The following is a 20307-nucleotide window of genomic DNA, read 5'->3' as shown; positions in this document are numbered from 1 at the left end:
CCCCCTCCCAACGCAATCTTGGCTGACCTGTAAGTCTAATCTTCTAATTGGTGCATTCATAGGTCTATGTTGAAGATGACCAAATCACCTCAAATAGTGTCATTCAGTTACTCCGGCTTCCTAACATTTTCCCATTTATCGTCTCTAAACCTTTCTCTCCTTACGTAGTTGTTGTCCCGAAGCTGAAATACAATCACAAACTTGTAGCATGGATATTGTAGAGGGGTGAATTCAATTCTTAATGTGTAAAGGAAGTTCTTATTGAACTCTGTATAAAGAATAGATCAACCAGTATACAAGTTTAAATTAGGATCCCCTTACAATTTGACAGAATGATTTAAGAAACGATTGGGCTTAAGCTCATAAGTGATCTTTGCAGATGTTAAAGTTGCCAGCCTCATTACCATCTTTCCTAGCTTCCAACCTTCAACGAGCACAGGCTAATTCAAAGCGGCTTAGTCAAAACTCTTGTTTAGGAGCCCCTGCAATTAAGGTTTCAAGCTTCCTCGCCTTCACCCTATGAGTTCCCCACCCCTCACTCCCCCTTTTTCAAAAAGAAGCCCGCTCAACATATGTTCTTGAGGCTCACTTGTTCGCCTTCTGGAAAATCTTTGAACATGGTAAGAAATTAAGCATGTAGATATTTAGCAATAAACTCTTGGAAGTACTAGTTCTCAAACACCCAAATTGTCCATCATCCCTTGGTAATTGTAATTATAGGACACAGCTTTAGATCGGTGAGTAAGGACTTATGGGTTAAGATCAAAAGGTTGATCTTCTTCCGGTCCTTGTCGGGCAAGTTGGTAGAGTTTTTTGTCCTTTGGTTGTTGCTTTATAGTTTTATACCTAAAGCACATTTGTCTTTTATGTGTACTTCCCAGACAAAGAGTTGACTTCTAGAACTGTTGCAATATCTTTGAGTGTGGCCTCTTTTGGTAATGAACAATTAATGCACATTTAATGCTAGAAATGTACTTGTACTTTTTTGTCGAAGCTCAGACTTGGTTTCCCCTGAAGGTCATTTATGTCAAGACCCCTCAAGTGATCAATTGATGCTTCAGCTTAACGGATGTTCAACTTGTGCTCATCAGGGCTTAGTCTTCAGTGGTAACATCCTTTGGTGTCAGCTTCACTTTGTTCAGCTTCAGGAGATGTGTTAGCTTCAACATGAACATGCTTCAGGAGATGTCTTAGATGTCTTCAGTCTTATCTCTGGTGAACATGCTTTCTAGTGAACACATCTTTAGCTTCAGGCTCTAGTGACTCAGCGACAGATCAACAGTAGTTAAGCTTCCATTAAACTACATAGGTCATTAGCATCACTGAGATCCTTCAGATCTACTAATCTTTAGTATTAGTTGATTAGTAGGTACGAGTAGTCTAAGTATGTTTCAGTGTAGTTTGTCAATCATCAAATCTAATACATAGGACCTAATATCCACATATCCACCTCCTAATTCTCATCTAGTGTACATGTTTTTGACCCAAAGTTTTATCTTTAAATTGTAGTAGCTGTTAGCATCATTCTAAAGAACATACTTTAAGCTTGAGTTCGACTTTTTAATTAGAGATGATTCCCAAAAGTTTGTTACCATTATTCCCACTATGTTATTATCCTACTACTAACATCCTCACGAACCTCTTTATCCTTATGCAATACTAATCCCAGATAGTGAAGCTCTCTTTCCTAACTTCTTCCTTTATGCATATGCTTAGTGCATCATCCATTTCCCAAATCAACACCGCTAAAGTTGCGTTGTGTGCGCTTCTAATCCTATTTAATCTGAAATTTTGGATTACAAATGTGATTCATAAACCTTGAACTTTGCAGCATCACTTTGGCTGGTCTACTTTGTAACATAACCTTGTTTTTTCTCAATAATCAACATTATATGATTGGCAAATAGCATACACCAAGTTAGGGGGGGTACAAGACGGGTTGGGTTAGGCGGTTTGAGTCATTTAAATAACCGAACCCAATTACAGCAATTTACCCGAGAGCGTATTTGTCTTGCTTTTAGCGTTTTTTCTTGATCTGGAGGGGTCTCCCCCTCTCTATCAAAAAAAAAAAAAAAATCCAACCCAACCCTTGCAGGTTGGGTTGGGTTGGTGGGTTGTCGTCACTCATTTAAATAAGTACGTGCCTTCGGTTTCTGGTGACCTAGGAGTATTGTCCATCGCTCAATTTAATCCTATACATATAACAAATAGGTAATGTTGAATTACTGAATACAACTACATACAACAAACTAGGATAGTCTAGATCTTGATTCATTAGTTCTGGTTTCATTAAAGCCTGATTTGCATCATTATGCTTGAAAAGGAATGAAGGATTTATCTATCTCTTGACTCGAAAAGGGAGCAGGTTTGAAAAAGTGTCGTACAATTTGAAGAAGTGGATATTTTATATTTTGGAACTTCTAGATTTAATTTATTAATTTTAATTGTAAATAACATAACATGTGTGGTGTTTTTCTTTTCAACGTGCAATAATAATTTAAATTAGTGGAAAATGGCTTTCTAATGTTAGTTTTTGCAATCTTTTTAGACCGAATTTGATACATAATCGAAGAAGGCAGGATCTATATTTGCAAAATTAATCGTCCCTTTCTTTGACTTCTACTTTCCTTTGTCACAAACTCATCTGGATTGTATTGTATTTTCATTTGTTGTTACTTTGTTGTTTGACTCTACGTATTTTGTAGTCCAATGGCTCATCCATTTGGTTGTCCTACCATTACTTGAAAATATTGAAACTATTGTTCTATCTTGATTGACTAGTACACCTACAATTTGATGATAACTTGGTCACACAATAGGGGGATTGATGGTGGAACGATAATGAAGTCGTAAACTAATAAAAAAACTAAACATTTATCAATTCATGATATAAAACTTTTGACCCTATTCAAAGTTATTTACCTACTTTCGGATTAAAAAGCAAGTTTTAATTTGTATCCTTTAGTACTAAACTACAAATTAATATATGCATCTAATATATTTTTTAAAGAAGTGGATATTTTATATTTTGTAATTTCTAGATTTAATTTATTAAAATCTTTCGAACATACAACGGCACCGAGTATTTCAATTCGGCCATGTCTAGCTGTACCACAAGACATGGTATTATACACCAAAGCTCGTGCGTTAATACCCCTCAACAAAATGGCGTTTCTGAAAGAAAAAAAAATTGTCACTTGCTAGAGGTCCACGATCCCTATCTTTCATAATCATACACCCTAAAATTTTGGGGGTGATGTAATTCTAACAGCTTGCTATCTCATTAATTGGTTGCTTTCACGGGTATTAAAATTCCAAACACCTCTAGCCCTCTTACAAAAATCCTTCCGGAAGGCTTATGCCTCTTCCAATCTTGATCTGAGAGTATTTGGTTGCTTGGTCTTTGTCCACGTTCATAGTCAAAAAGAAGTCCAAACTTGACCCCAAGGAGTGTGAAAGGTGTCTTTGTTGGTTATTCCTCCTTCCAAAAGGGATATCGATGCGTTGGTTATTCCTCTTTCCAAAAGGAATATCGGTGCGTTGGTTATTCTTCCTTCCAAAGGGATATCGATGCTACTGTCTAAATGAACAAAAATACTTCATTTCACACGATGTCACCTTTCTTAAAGTTCAATTCTATTACTCTCCTCAATCTAACTAGAGAGCCGAAGTATCCCATCCTATAGGAGCCGAAAGCTGGGAACAATTCTGGGCTTCCAATCCTCCAATCACCTCACCAAAGAACCAGCCAAAAACCACCTTACCCAAACCCACAATTCCAGAAACAGCCGACCCTATCTCTCCATCACCAACTACCCCACAACCTACAAAAGCCAAGTCGAGTCCTTCCCGATCACATACAGCTGAAGCAAAAGAGTTGCTCCAAAGTCTGTTGGAAATATAAATGTCAAAACATAGTATTTATTATAGGTTTATTAGTTTTAATTATGTATTTTAAATAAATGAGGATAGTGGACACCTCATATGCAGGAAGTTTAGTGAAGTTACACACGACGGTTATGGCATCCCATGCCAACCAACGTGATGGTCTAAGTGGCACCTTTTCATTGTGTATATATACACTATGAATGGTTGATTGTAAACATATCTCTTCAATTCAATTAATATACCTCTCCTGTTTTAATCTCTATTTTCATAAAGTGTGTGTGTTGTTTACGATCCTACGATGGGTTCATTAGCATTAAAAGATCTCAATCACAAGATCATGACTGGAGAATGCTCTAAATCGAAACAATCAAATGTTTCGATGCCAAACCCGTCATCCCGAACATGGTATCAAAGCCGACGGTTGAACCAGAATCAGAAGCAGGATCAAAGACGGATGAAGAGGACGAGGTTTCTCCAACAACTACGGAACCCTCATGTTCGATCTCATGAAAGAGAGAACTCGGCTAATCCACGTTACGATGCTAGTACCAGTCGTGGAAACACCGAGAAGCGATCAAACGACCGACTTGTTATCGCTGCATGTTGAAAGGGCACTTCGCCTGGGACTGCCCAAGAAGGACGAACAGATTCATACGGAGGCAAGCGGTACAACGCCCAGATGAAACCGAAACAAGTCCTAGTCCGCTACAACCTTATCAACAAACACACACTGAGAAGGTCGTCATAAACCACGACTACCTAGTCGAAGGAAACGATGGAGGACCGTGGAACAAACTCTGGTACATTAACTGTAAGATTTCAAAACATATGTCTCCCGAAAGGGAAGCATTTGTTAACTTCAAAAGATGTTTCTCGGTTGACAACGATGAACGCTTCATTGAACCGCTTCACTCGCACGGAGTCGGGGAAATTGAATTAACGACACACGAACGGACATACTCTGTTCCGTACGTATCGTTCGTACCGGGAATTAATACAAACGTACTAAGCATGAAGCAACTATTACTTCACGGATTCGAAGTAGACGTGCATGAAATGACATGCAAAATCACTCATATGTGTGACGACCGTAAGAAGGAAAAGAAAGAGGATTGTAAGGAGGAAGAGGAAGGCGAGAAAGAATATGTGAATCCAGACTCGAAGTCTGATGACAAAGGGAAGAAACCAACCCTCGAAGAAGATACGATCGTAGTACGTGGGAATCTTGTACTGGTTAGTGTAAAGACCCTTGACGATTTCACCACGATCTTGTTCATGGTTAAATATGATCAAATCGCTTATAAAATTAAGCATTTCTTCACACAAAAATTCGACGAGGCGCTAGCATGGTTCTTCAAAATCAAAACCGGTGAAGAGATTACGTTACTAGTAAAGATATCTGGTATAGTGGTTTGTTCATTCGATCTTTACAAATTAATCATTGGATATGGAGGACACGAAATCGTTACGGTGGAAGATGATTGGAACAAAATCGCAATGAGTTTTGGCTTCCCGGAATGCTATGGTGAAGCATTCAACAGGTTGTTTCTCGACTATCTACTTCACCCACATGAGTATTTCGTCTTTGCACAGAAATGGCTTGGAAAATGGTCGAATATCAAGAACCAGAAGATCGGCATGTTAACTGAAAGGGTTCTGGATATTAAGAGCGTAGGTACCTCAGTTGGTGGAGGGAACGATCAAGGTGATCGGAATGCTATTCTAGTTCAAACCAAGAGCTGCAAGACTTTGGACGGGGAAGAAGTAGAAGACGAGGACCCGAGCATAGAAGGCTATTACTCGGAGGAATTCAAAGATCCAAGCGATGATTCAGATGGAAACAAGGATTACGTGATCGTACTATGAAGATCGAAGTCTCAAGCTGTCCGAAATGTTTTGACATTTAGGAGGGAGAATAGTGGACACCTCATATGCAGGAAGTTTAGAGAAGTTACACACGACGGTTATGGCATCCCATGCCAACCGACGTGATGGTCTAAGTGGCACCTTTTCATTGTGTATATATACACTTTGAATGGTTGATTGTAAACATATCTCTTCAATTCAATTAATATACCTCTCCTGTTTTAATCTCTATTTTCATAAAAAGTGTGTGTGTTGTTTACAATCCTACGATGGGTTCATCAACATTAAAAGATCTCGATCACGAGATCATGACTGGAGAATGCTCTAAATCGAAACAATCAAATGTTTCGATGCCAAACCTGTCATCCCGAACAAAGTCTACCAAGAGTTGCCTTCAAAATTTGATCTTGATGTACTGATTGCATTCATAAAAGGTGTGCCCGCTCTTGCATTCAACATCCTATTTTTTGTTTTCTTGGCTATGCTAATCTAGCCCCACCTATGAACGCTCTTGTTTCGAATCTGTTTTTAACAAAAGAACCAACCAATATTCATGAAGCTTTGCTAGGCAGTAAGTGGTGGGCTGCAGTATTTGAAGAGCTTCGTTCCCTTCAAAAAAATGGTACATGGTAGTGGTTAAACGCCTGCAAGGTAAGACCTCAATTGGCTGTAAATGGGTGTTCACGATTAAATACAAAAGTGATGGCTCGATTGAAAGATACAAGGCTCGGTTAGTAGCAAAAGGCTACTCCCAGACATATGGAATCGATTATCAGGAGACATTTGTCTAAGTTGCCAAAATTAATACCATCTGGGTTCTCCTCTCACTTGCTGCCAACTTCGATTGGCCTCTTCATCAACTAGATGTAAAAAATGCGTTTCTAAATGGCAACCTACACAAGAGGTCTACATGGACTTACCCCCAGTTTTCATGCTCCATATGGTAGCCATAAAGTTCGTTGTCTCAAGAAGGACATTTATGGTCTCAAACAATCCGCAAAAGCATGGTTTCATCGGTTCACTCATACAATTAAAGAATTTGGGTATGCTCAAGCCCATGCCGATCACACTCTTTTCTAACTTAAAGAACATGGTAACATTGTTATCCTAATCGTATATGTCGATGACATTATACTTATGGGAGATCATGTAGTGGCCATCGCAAACATCAAAGCCTATCTGGCTCGCTCCTTTGAAATGAAACAGTACTTCTTGGGAATGGAGATTGCAAAAAATGAAATGGACGATCAGCTTGTGTCAAAGGAAATATACCTTGGACTTGCTCAAAGATACAGGGATGCTCAGTTCTCGGTCTGCCTCTACTCCTATGGATTCTCCTATAAAGCATGATGCTAGTTCCTACGGTTCCAGTAGACAGGGGGAGATTCCAACGTCTTGTAGTCGACTGATATACCTCGAACATACTAGGCCTGATATTACGTTTGGATATGTAAGCCAATTCATGCATTTACCATCCCAATGCCATCTTGATGCTTCTCACTGAATCCTACAGTATCTTAAAGATCACCAGGTCATGGTTTACTATTTAAGAAACAAGACAATCGAAGTGTAGAACTGTTCACAGTGCTACCTCGGGTTACTGTTCTTATGTGTTTGGAAACTTTGTCACATGGCGAAGGAAGAAGAAGGGAGTGGTCTCAAGAAGTAGTGTTGAAGCCAAACGACGAGCTATTGCCCTAGGTGTGTGTGAAGCACTCTTGCTAAGAAGATTGCTGAGTAATACACCCGACGACTATTTTGGTGTGATAATAAAGCTGCTATCGTCATGACACATAATCTAGTTCATCATGATCAAACAAAATATGTTGAGGTGGATCGGCATTTTATCAAGGAGAAAATTGACAAGGGAATCTTGAAAAGTCTCCTACAATTCTACTACTCAACAAGTGGCCGACATCTTCACTTAAGCACTAAGTTTACCACTATTCAACATGTTAAAAGGCAAGCTTGGATTGTATAGCATATACCATCCACCTTGAGGGGGAGTGTAGAATAGTAATCGGATATGGATTAATGGAGAGTTATAGATGGACTCTAATAAGGAAATGTTTGTAGATAAGTGCTTATCCCATATTTGGAGTTATAGTCGTAGTCCATCTCCTAACCTCTACTTGTATATATAGTTCCTTATGTTGTAATCAACATATAGCATAAAATAATATTCCTCTGACTTCTTTAAAGCTTTTACATTTGAATACCCAAGAAACACACATTTAATAGCAAGTGTTGCAAGCTTATTATGTCTTGAGCGATGATCAAGAACATAAGATATACAGTTAGATATTTTAGGAGTTGTGGGGAAAAGGAGTGCTTTCCGGGACTAGAATAGAAAAGATGTCTTCCCCTTAAAGACAAAAGATGGCATACGGTTAATCAGATAATTAGCTGTAAGAACCACATTGACCAAAAACTTTATGGTACATTATAATTAATCATCATAGTGTGAGCTACATTCATTAGATAGCAGTTCTTTTGTTCAGTAATGCCATTGTATTGGGGTGTATATGCACATGAAGATTCGTGTATAATACCATGCTCAGACATGTAAAGTCATAAGAGAAATATTCTTCGGCATTATCATATTGCAATGCTTAAATGGAAACACCAGAAACGGGTTTTGACAGAAGCATAGAAGTCAAGAAAGATGGAAAAAATTTCATGGCGACATTTAAGCAAATAAATCCTAGAAAGCTCATTAACAAATGTAATAAAATATTTAAAACCATTTGTAGAAGCAACAAGACACAGTCCCCACACAACTGAGTGAATAAGCTCAAACAAAGTGTTGACTTGATTAGACTTGCAAGGGGGATAGGAACGGGTAGAGGTGCACAAGGACCGAGCCTTAACAGGTAAAGACCGGTCTTTTTTAATGGAAAAAAGATCAGGACAAATAAAGACTAGGTCGGGGCCATCGGGCCTTAACCGGTCCTTGGCCAAGAATTTAAGACCAAATCAGGATTGGCGGTCTTAACCGGTCTTTAAGGTAGCGTCTGGTACGCAGACAAAACTGACAGGACAAGTGTTTTTCTGGTGTTTGGTATGACTAGGACCGCATAGAAAAAACTAGACAAGTTGCTCTTGAAAGTTATTTGATGATTTTATATATCATATAATAGTTGTAAAGGTGGGTTTCCTCTGAGAAGGGAAGTTATGGGGAGAAGCGTAAGAAGAGATCTCCACCCTTCGATTAATTTTAATTGAATGTCAACACTAATGAGGTGCATCGAGATGCACCAGATCAATTCCTTCTAAAGCGCAATTCATGGGTGGGAATGAGATTAAAAGTGATCAAAGGTTCATATCTCTTCTTACACTTCTCACCATAACTTCCCTTCTCATACGATCCTTCACCATAGTTATAAATGAGAAAAATAAAGTAAATATTTAAATAATTGTATTTTGTAAACATTTTTACAAAATTTTCATATACATAAATACATACATATATAATAGTACCAAATTTGAATGAAAATTTGATATAATAGATGGTAGTTTGAAAAAAATACGATTCTTACAAAGGAAAAAACTATGTTTTATTCAATTTGAAAGATCCTTATCGATTGGCAGAGCACGGTGAAGATTGTTGCAGCAACAATAGTTGTAGAGGTAAAGGACAGTGGTGGTGGACGAAGGTGACTATATCTGAAGATGGTGGATAGTGGTGGTGGTCAATGTGGTGGAGGTAGTGGTGGTGATAGCCGATGGTGGTTATGGTGGAGGTGGTGGTAGCCGACGGTACTAATGGTGGTTGTGATGGGTGGTGGTGATTGGTGGCTGACGGTGGTTGTAGAGGTAGAGGCAGATGGTGGTTGGTAGATGACGGTGGTTATGGAGAACGTGAAGATAGTGGATAGTGGTGGTGGTGGTGGCGGCCGACAGTAGTTGAGGAGGTATTTGTGGTCGATGTAGTAGAGGAAGTCGTGGTGGTGGGCAGTGGTTGTGGAGGTGGCCAACGGTGGTTGTGGAGGTGGTGGAGGAGTTGTAGTGGAGGTGGTCGATGGTGGTAGTGGTGGTGGCGATGGACGATGGTGGTTGGTGGCCGACAGTGGTTGTGTAGGTGGTGGAGGAGGTTGTTGTAGTGGAAGTAGAGGTGGCCGACAGTGGCCATCGGTGGCCTCCGTCGGTGGTGATGGATGCGATGACGGTGATGACCATTAAAACAAATACGATATTAAGGTCATATATCAAGCGCGGGTAGATTAGATTGATATTTTAGCTTCCGTCTCATCCTTGTCCAATCTTGTTCCACCTATTTTGGTGGACACAAGAAAAAGCCTTTTTTGTCCCACCTTGTCCATGTCCTATGTTACGCCAAACGTGGAACAATTAGTTCTTGTCATGTCCCATGTCGCACCAAACATGGGACAGTGAGTTTTTGCTCGCAAGATATATAAATTAGTAAGACTCTGGGCAGGAAGTCATCTTGTTCAGCATTCTGCTCCTTGCAGAATTTGCCTACTTGATTTATTGTTTTGTGTACTCCCTAATTTCTTTTTCCAGTTTCAATAATATGGCCTTTCAAAAAAGTAACACTATGACATTATAAACTAACTAATTCTTTTCACGTCTTCACTTTTTTTCCTTTTTGAATATTATTTATATCTTCATTTTGAAGTAATTTTTATTTTTGTCGTATTGAATGAGTTTTCATCAATTTTAACCTTATTTAAGTAATCAAATTGAATCGTGTGAAGATCTAAAGCACCCGGTATTTCTTCTAATAAACTCTAGACTCCATTTGTATTACATGTTGCGTAGGGTCACACAAAAAAACGGAGACACGTCTTTAAAATGTTTTATAAATTTCTTGCATTAATTTTACTATTGATGATCACAAATTATTGTTTTGATATTTTTCAAATTTTCTGTCAAAATAAAATAATTTTGGTAAAAGCAACAGCTCTTGTTTTTTCGGGCTTTGACCGGGCCATATCCAAGCTTTATTTTAACCCGTTAGGGACCGGTCCCAGTTTCAAAATGTAGGACCAAAACGGGCTTTCGCCTATAACTGGTCCTTGGCCAGGTGTTGTTTAACCGGTCTTTTCAGTCCTCGGTCCTTACCGGTCCAAAATCGGTTAACCGGTCCCTTTGTGCGTCGCAAAGAACATATGTGTTTACCCAACTGACATGAGTCACATGTTAACTCATGAACGGATCAAAGATCTAGTCTTAGCTGCTTCAGAATAGGCAGAGAACGGTGCCTAGCCGACAGCGAACCTCCCTAGTACTTGAATCCTAAAGATGTGTAGTCGGAGATCACAACATGGACAAGCGATAAAAGCTTGTGCCAATCAACTAGTTTGTTCTCAAATCCTGAAAAACAAAATGCGCAAGAAAAAAGGTGATGGAACAATTAAGGTTTCAGGGTGATGGAACAATTAAGGTTTCAGGTAATCTGGCTAATAGACATTAGACTATTTGGGAAAGTAGGAACATAAAATAAAGAGGATTGTTTAGGTTTGATAGGTTGCTAGTAGATCTTATGCCCATTATTTGACATGAAGATCCCATTAGCAAGGGAACTGGATTTAGGGATATGTTAGTCACAAGATTGGATAGAAGGTCTTTGACATGAAGATCCTTAGACTTCAAAAGAGAAGGATTTCTGAATTAAGCGTCGTGAACAAAGTTAAGTAGGTGATTTGCCTTCTGAGCTTTCCAGACTTGGCAATTTCAGAAAGCATATAGCTTTATGAACCAAGCCAAGCCTTCTGAACTTACTTTCTGAAGTGCCAGACTTAAGGGGCGTTTACCGCTTACCAGCAAAATTCAACACCATCCCTTACTTACTAGGTAAGACTTTAATCCACCAAAACGGAATTGTATGCAACAATTTACCCGGTATGTGCTAACCGTGGTAAGAATCGTCGCCATCACTTACCGGGTAAGATTCTCGGTCCTTGCCTTCGCTCTTACCGTTTAAGATTCTTGGTCCTTGCCATATTCATCCCGAAAGGTAATGTGACTTGGTAAGCGTTTGGTAAACGGCCCCTTAGTCGTTTTAGAAAGCATATAGCTTTCTGAACTAGACTCAGACTTGGCCTTTTCAATTTTCATAAAACATGTAGCATTTTGAACTATACTCAAACTTAGCAATTTCAGAAAGAAAGCAGCTTTCAGAACATTTCGTCTGATTAACACTTGGCGCATACCAATTTTAGTCTGGGATGCTGCCCCGATCCCCTTGCATCAGGGGCGCTGCCCCTTGAACCCCACCATATAGCGACACAGGCGACTCTAGGTTCTAGCTAGGTTATATTCCTTCTTGTTCATCAATCAAAAATCAAGACAAGCCGGGCACTACGGTGAGACGTGAAAACACCTGATCCCATTCCGACCTCAAAGATGTACCGCTCATCCAAGAATATAATTGATCGGTGCACTCCGCACCTCCTAACTTGTATTATAGCTTAACCATCCATCCTTTCATCCTTGTGAATCCAATTACACAAAACGGTCTGATGATTCATTAAAATCAACAACACATTCTTGAATATAATATCTTCTCACTACAACAACGATCATAGAAGCTCTCCTCTCTACAGAAGAAACATGTCTGATTGTTATGCCTACGAGTACAAGTGAAACGAGTACTACACACATGGTATTAGCAAATCCGCAAAACTGCAATATCCAATATACATCAACACAATAAATGTTAGCTGCTGCTTGTGACACTATCAATTCACAGTAGCTGTTACTTGAAGATCTCTATGTAGATTCAATTAAACATAACTGAATTGTTGAGTACCATTCCTTGGCTCCTGTATTTAATCATCTGTACATTTAATCTCCCATGGACTGATGACTGGACCAACTTTATCAACATCTCTCTAGATTGTGTCACTACTCATATCATAATATTGATTATCAAGTTGGGGTTACTAAGCAGTTGGTACCGATTTGTTATGTAATGCCCCTACAGACATGATCCACTCTTGAATCCTCATTCAATGTAGAATTTTTTTACCAGCGTGTATCTCATATCATTATTACATAACAGTACATTGATATCCATAACTTCATAAGGACTCTATTTTAGGTTTCCTCTGATTTTTGCATGAATCTGTTGTCAGAAAGAGTAAAGCGTTTGACCGGGTCAACCCTGAATAGAAGGGAAAGAATTCTGTATTAAAAAAGTATTCAGTTTTTAATATTATACACTCTATACCTTTCCAGCACTTCTTTCTTTCTTGTTTGGGGATGCAAAACCTGATGTGAAACTTTGAACATTTTTATATTGGAAGTGCTTTAAGGTACATCATCGTTCATCAATTAACTGAAATTCTACACATTAACAGTTCTGTTCACCAAATCAATTTGACTTCTTTTCAATTAAGTGAAGTAGACAATAGTTACTTGCCTCTTTCACAAAAAATTTTGCTCCACCATTGTTGAGTAGTGTCTTCCCTTAGAAGGATCATGAAACTATACACTCATCTAATGTTTACAATAACAAATGCACCCCATACTCAATATTCATCATCCTAAAAGGATTACAGAAGAACAGGACATGCCAAAGACATAGCATCGAAATTCCTCTAGAGAGAGAGAGAGAGAGAGAGAACAACCAACTTAACAACTGTAAATGATATGTAATGTCATTCTTCACACAACTTATATCCACATATTAACTAAAAGGCTACTAAACAGAGAACAGATTTCCCCATAGTTTCAAAGATGTATAGGTACTAAAGGAAGATAAATATTACAAGGACAAATTCATAGTAATAAAGACTGCAAGAAATTAGTGATATGAAGTTGCAAAATTCCACAACTAATGTGAAAATATATGTCTTCATAAGTGGAATATAGACCCTGCAGAAAACCAAATGGACGAGCTTGAGCATGCCATCAAGCCTGATAAGAGTAGTACCAATGATGGGGTCATTCACTACCTGATCAGAAATCACAACAATAATTGGATTCTGATTAAAGTAGATCATGAAGGCTTGATTGATCACAAGTAATGCTTCCTCTTCTTTATCATTTTTGCTTGTTTGTAGAAATAACTTTTATTCTCTTAGTTCTTCTCAATTAAAGATATGTATGTATAATGTGTCAATCTACCTACCCAGATTTTTGTCACTGCTCATATCATAAGTTAGATTAACAAGTTGTTGTTACCAAGCAGTTAATACCATGCTCCCAACAGAAATAATTCATTCCTTAGTCCTCATCCAATTTAAAAAAAAAATACTTTCACACCCTGTGTCTCATCATCATATAACAGTAAGCGTGTGTCTATATCTAGTACACTGATATCTATAACTTCTTTACTTCGTTTTGGTTTCACAGCTGGTTTTACATGGTTTTACATGAATCCCTTGCAAGAAAGGCAAATAAGTTTGCTGGGCTGACAATGCACTACTATAGCGAACTTAATCTAAATGATTAGGTAACTGAGTTGTTAAGTGACTGCTACCACAAGTGTTCCCTTAGCTTTTCCTAGTACAAAGTTTAATGCAAATTGTCAGCAAAACTTACAGATATGCCTTATTCAACATTTTTCTTTTGGGCAATTGGGTCCATTGACTGCAAACATTTATGCAAATTGTGTATATTTATAGCTATCCTACCTACTTCAGAGAAACCAACTACAATCTTGTCCCAATTTGTTTGGTCATATAATTTTTTTTTATCATTCAACAATTTTCTTTTGAATGATTGGGTTTGCAACCATTGAATGATTGGGTCCATTGGTTGCAAATGTTTATGCAAATTGTGTATATTGCTATCCTACCTACTTCAAAGAAACCAACTGCAATCTTTGGCCCAATTTTTTGATCATATAATTTTTTTCATTTATTGGGAGTGGGAAGAAAATTGACGTCTAATGAGAATAACATTCTACAATTAGCAATTCATTTATTTTTTAAACCAGGCCTTACTATCTACCGTTAGGAATTGGAATTCGGAGATGATTTGTGGATTAGATAATCTCGTTGGATCGTGAAAGTTCACTTTCCAAATACAATAATTCGTCCCTTATTGCCTTGGGTATCACAAATTTCGAATTGGGATTAATCCAAGAGAAACTACAATCTGAAGGCTGTGAGATCGAGTCCTTACATACACCCAGATTCTCATTTATGTATTTATATGAGATATCGACGGTTACGGGCGGTTAAAACCATTAAAGAATAAGATTTGGGAGCAGTTACATGTATTATATCAGAAGCAATGTCCAGAATTCTGGTTCCACCGTCTAGAACTCTGACTCTATGGTCCAGAGCTCTGATTGCTCTATCTTTGACCCAAAGTTAGTCAAATTTCTACCAATTTAGGGAACAATTACAAGAAGGTTTTCATTCTTCTAAAATTCATCTGGATCATCCCGAAACTAAAATTCTCTAAGTTTACCCTCCTTAAAATCCATAAACCTAGACCCCTGTCAGGGCTCTACCCCTTCGACCCCGCTAGGGGACCCTAGAATCCCGCAAGGGGACGCAGCCACCTTGACCCCGTCTTAAGGCGATCTAAGGTGATAAAAGACAACATTTGTGAGTGTGCACTCAACACCTCCTATATGATTTATGTTTGCCTTATCACCTTATCTATCTCAAATAAATCACAATCACACTAAAATAATTGATGACACTAAAATCACCAACATCTACCATGTGATTTACTAACCCTTTATTTTGGAATGTTTAGAGGAGTAAACTGGTTGGCAATTCATTATGAGTTATGAGTAGGGTAGGGGTATGCACAGAAAATCTTTTTTGTAACATAAAAGAATAAAAATAAATAAAACCGTGTTATAAGCATATCAAACTCTGAGGGGGTGGTGAATCTAGAGTATTTAATGAAAAGAAAATGATATAAGCAAAAGGAACCTTCCCACACATCAGTTCTCGAACACCATAACCAATATATCTTGTCAAAAAATGAAATCAAAATAGGATGGAGTATAACAGACTATTACAAGGAAATCAAGGTTACCAAGTCAATAGAACACGTTAAACTTCATATGATACCTCAATCAACACACATATTGCAAAAAATAAGTAACATTTGATTCGATCATTCAAAATGTGAAGCATTTTAAATCACGTACCTTATTGAACCATGGATCGTGAATGATGTCGACACCTTTCTTATGAAGAATGGAGGGTCTATGGCATTCGATTGTCGTGAATGATCTTGTAATTTTGTACTGTACGACTCTGATCAATGTCGACGATAGCCTAGCTTGGCGAGAGAAATTCGACATTGTTGCTTAGAAATCAGAAAAGATGGTGAGGTTTGCAGAGCTTTACACTCCTATTATGCCCTAGACGATGAAGAAGGGGGGCAAAAACGTACACTTGAACTTGCTATTTTTGGAAGTTAAATCTGTTAAGATGCCAACCATTTTCGCATGGGCAACTCATATAAACCACCCTGTGGTTATCTTAAATTCTGAAATCACCCCCCAAGTCTTGGTTATTACAATTGACCCCTCTAGGATTACACAAAAATCAAGCTTTTACCGAAGCTTTATCGGGTTTGAGTACAAAACATTAGATTGAGACGTATGCTGAATCAAGTTTGAGTTTATAAGATTGAGACGTATGCTGAGAAAGGTGAGAGTATTGCAAAGGAAGGATATATCGTTGGTTAAGGAATATAAAGAGGTAATAGATTCTATTTTTTGGTAACTAGTGATATTCGAGCCAGGTTTCATGCATCGCTATTAATGATTAAGTGGTCAGAATGATTAAGATGTTTTTACGGTATAGTGTAAAATGAAATATAATTGTTCATGATGAAATTAAAGCGTTGAATGATTAAAGGAGACCCAAGATACAAAATCATTCAGAAAGTTTTAAAACCATGAAGAGACGGACTTTTTTTTACCAAACAAGATTCACCTCTTAACGATTCAGAGGTTGTCTCTTAATGGAACTATTAAGAGCTAAAGAAACAACCCCTAAGCTTATGGGGTCTTGAAAGGCAAACTCTACAACGGCTTGAGGGGACTTCAACTCGTAACCTATATGGAGCAAATATAAGGTCTTCCGAATTAAGCTACTTATTAGGGTTAAGAATAAAAATAGGAAGGAGACAAAAGAAGGAGGAGGAGGAAGGTATTGAAAGGAATCAAGTGAAGAAAAGGTGACATGTAGCGATTATCAATTGGCGTATTTTATTGATCAATGTGATAATCGTTTAATTGTTCCTGATTTTGGAGTGGAGGGTAGGTGTTATTCGTGAATTTGAAAAGAATGAATGCATTCTATTTTCTGGTTGTTGATTAGTGTTTAGTTTTTGTATTTGTTATGGCTTCTCCTAAAGTGTGTTTTGAGAAAGTCGATTGAGATTTTTGTTTTATTCATTCTCATAAAATATTCTCGAGGTACCATCGCCTTAACCAAAAAAAAAATTAAGGATTTTGACTGGAATTTTTATTTAGCTTTTCGAGCCATAGTTCTTATGGATATGTTGAACTATTCTAGCTAACAAGTCAAGCTAATGGAATTTTTGAGCTATTCAATCTAAGTTTAAGTCGTTATTGGTTCAACCTCAAATCTGCATCAAGATTTCAAGCTATCAATCAAATTCAATATTAGAGGCCGTTTACCAAATGCTTACTCGGGTAAGTGTTTACCAAATTATATTACCTTATCAGATGATATGACAATGACCAAGAATCTTACTCTGTAAGAATGAGGCAAAGACCAAGTGTCTTACATGGTAAGTGAAGGCAATAACTCTTACCACAGTCAACTCTTACCGACTAATTTGTTGCATAGAAGGCCGTTTTTGTTGACTAAAATCTTACCTAGTAAATAAATGATAGTGTTGAATTTCACCGCTAAGTGCTTACCGAGTAAGTGTTTGGTAAACGGCCCCTTAGTTTGACATCATCGAGTCAAGCTAGAGGTTTATTTGGTTGGCTTAAAGACCTAATAAGGAAGACAAATGTATATATAAGCTTTTTCAACATCCATATCCAATTAGCAAATCCAACATTTGCATACATCGGATATTCAAGTTGTATCACCGGAGGAGTCACATAACTCTCTGGAAAACTCGAACGTCGTTGCAGGCAATTTGGGTCGCATCCCAAGTTCTGTGAGGCATTGTTTGTGCGTGCAGGGTGCGTAGGCGACTTTCCATGCAACATGGGTAGCGTGCCATGTTGCATGGACGTGAATAAAGCTTTAGGGTTTTCCTCACTTACTTCATCTACTTCAACTCTCTCAAATTAGGGAGATTTTGAGAAGCTTTTGGACAACTTTGGAAGTTGTTTTCTAGGCATTCATGGGCTTTGATTGAAGTTTTGGGTTGTGATCCTTAAGTTCTTCACCAAGAGAAGCACAAGAATTGCTTGGTTTTAGGTTTCAAGCTAAAACCAAATAATGTGAATTCTAGTTTCTTTGATAAAACTATATATATATATATATATATATAGAGAGAGAGAGAGAGAGAGAGAGAGAGAGATGAGCGATCAAATACAAACCGCTCTCTTTTGTACAAAACCGGCAAACCAATCACATCCATCCATTTTCATGATCAAAAACCATTATTAAAAAGAGTTATTTTAATAAAGTAAAAAATAGAAAAAATAAAATTATTATTATTTTATCCAAGAAAGGACAAAACTATAAAAAAATTTAAAAGTTTCAACCTATTGAAATATCTTTTCTCCGTATTCAATCCTCTTTCCTCGCATTAATCCCGTTCAATCGCATTAATCGCATTTAAAGTTTCAACCTATTGAAATCTCAAGATAAAACGATACGATTTTATACAACCTACAACTATCTCAATCCAAATTATTTGTATAAATTAGTAAAGGAGATAACAAAATCATGGATATCAACATTAATGAAACAAAATCAGAGCTTTAAAATCTACATATATGATTTTATTATTAGAATGGTTTTAACAAAAAAAATGTTGGGAAAATCTGGGAAATCATATATTCAACAAAAAATTTCTTTATTTTATGAGTAAATATTAGAATTAAATAAATCTCACATTAAAAATAGAGTTATCTAGAAACTATAAAAAGGATAGATATTTTAATAAAGATTGAAACATAAAATATTCTTTAATCAACAATAAAGAATGAAACATTTTGAAAACTGAATAATATGATTCCATTAGTGAAATTGGTTTCATGAATGAAATTTTTTGAAAACTGAATAACATGATTTTATTAGTGAAATTAGTTTCATGGTTCCTAATCAAAATGAAATTTGATTTATTAGTGAAACTAGAAATGGTTCAGTCAATGAAACATTTTTTGAAAACTAAATAACATGATTTCATTAGTGAAATTGGTTTCATGAATGAAACATTTTGAAAACTGGATAAAATGATTTCATTAGTGAAATTGGTTTCATGTTTCCTAACCAAGATAAAATTGGTTTCTAACCAAAATGAAATTGGGTTTATTAATGAAACTAAATATGATTCAATCAATGAAACATTTTGAAAATTGAATAATATGATTTATTAATGAAATTAGTTTCATGGTTCCTAACCAAAATGAAATTAGTTTCATGAATGAAACATTTTGAAAACCAGATAACATGATTTCATTAATGAAATTTGTAAGAAAATCAATTTATTCATGAATTTTACAAATGGAACAAAATAATATACTCAAAATTTGGAAAATATCACAACTACATTATTAATAAATCTGGAAAGATTTGTAGATTGAAAAAAAATATACCGATTTCTTTTGTTATTATGAAAATGAAATAAATAAATATCTAAGAAAAAGATGATTATAAATAAACTCTGAAATTGATGGATTATTTTTATTTAATAAAATAATACAAAATATTAATGTTGGTAAGTATCTATTAAAAACAAGTTGATTGATCTTTTCCTAAAAATCCTCTAATCTATATAATCTTATAGATTTAGACACAATTAAAATATTACCAAAATTATTCATTATAAAGTCAAAGAACAATCATACCTTTATGCATTAAAAATAAAGGAAAAAAAATGAAATTATGCTATTGATTGATGCCAATTTGTATGAAATTGATGGTCTCCAAAGTAACCCCCCCCCCACACACATATATGTATGTATGTATGTATGTATGTATGTATGTATGTATGTATGTATGTATGTATGTATGTATGTATGTATGTATGTTTGTATGTATGTATGTATGTACGTATGTATGTGTGTCAAAATGTCTTCATTGGAGTCTTTACATGCTTATCTCACGATTTCTTTCAATAAACTTGTCGTCATGTAACACTCTTGCGCTATTTGGCGTATTTAAATGTTTGAAACATTTGAAGGATGCATAGTTTGAGTGGTGAAAGATACATGGGTTTAAAAATGCATATTATTGGATTTAGATTTATTTTCATGAGATGGAGATTTTATTAAACAAAATCGTGTTTATTGAAATGTTGGGAATTTGCCAAACTTTGAATGTTTATTATGAATGCTAGATGCTTATATTTGCATAATCTCTAAGAGCATATCTGTTATCAGATACATTTGCTCCTTCATGTTAGAAATTGCCAAGTTTGAGATTATGATGTTTTAACCTGTATGCATGAGGA

The 20307-nt window shown here is 36.6% G+C and overlaps 1 protein-coding gene across 1 annotated transcript in view; it reads right to left on the bottom strand.

Annotated features, from left to right (window-relative positions):
- Window positions 1-15994, bottom strand: part of LOC112526699 (NAD-dependent malic enzyme 62 kDa isoform, mitochondrial-like) — a 60466-nt gene extending 44472 nt beyond the window's left edge. The window contains exon 1 of the mRNA XM_025137088.1: window positions 15839-15994. Within this exon, the coding sequence (XP_024992856.1) occupies window positions 15839-15994 (156 nt within the window). The remainder of the gene's footprint in view (window positions 1-15838) is intronic.
- Between the last annotated feature and the right edge of the window lie 4313 nt (window positions 15995-20307).

The sequence above is a fragment of the Cynara cardunculus genome (assembly GCF_001531365.2).
Source record: "Cynara cardunculus var. scolymus isolate 2C chromosome LG 14, CcrdV1, whole genome shotgun sequence".
Taxonomy (NCBI): domain Eukaryota; kingdom Viridiplantae; phylum Streptophyta; class Magnoliopsida; order Asterales; family Asteraceae; genus Cynara; species Cynara cardunculus.
The sequence above is the reverse complement of the archived record's forward strand: the minus strand, read 5'-3'. Positions and strand labels throughout refer to the sequence as shown.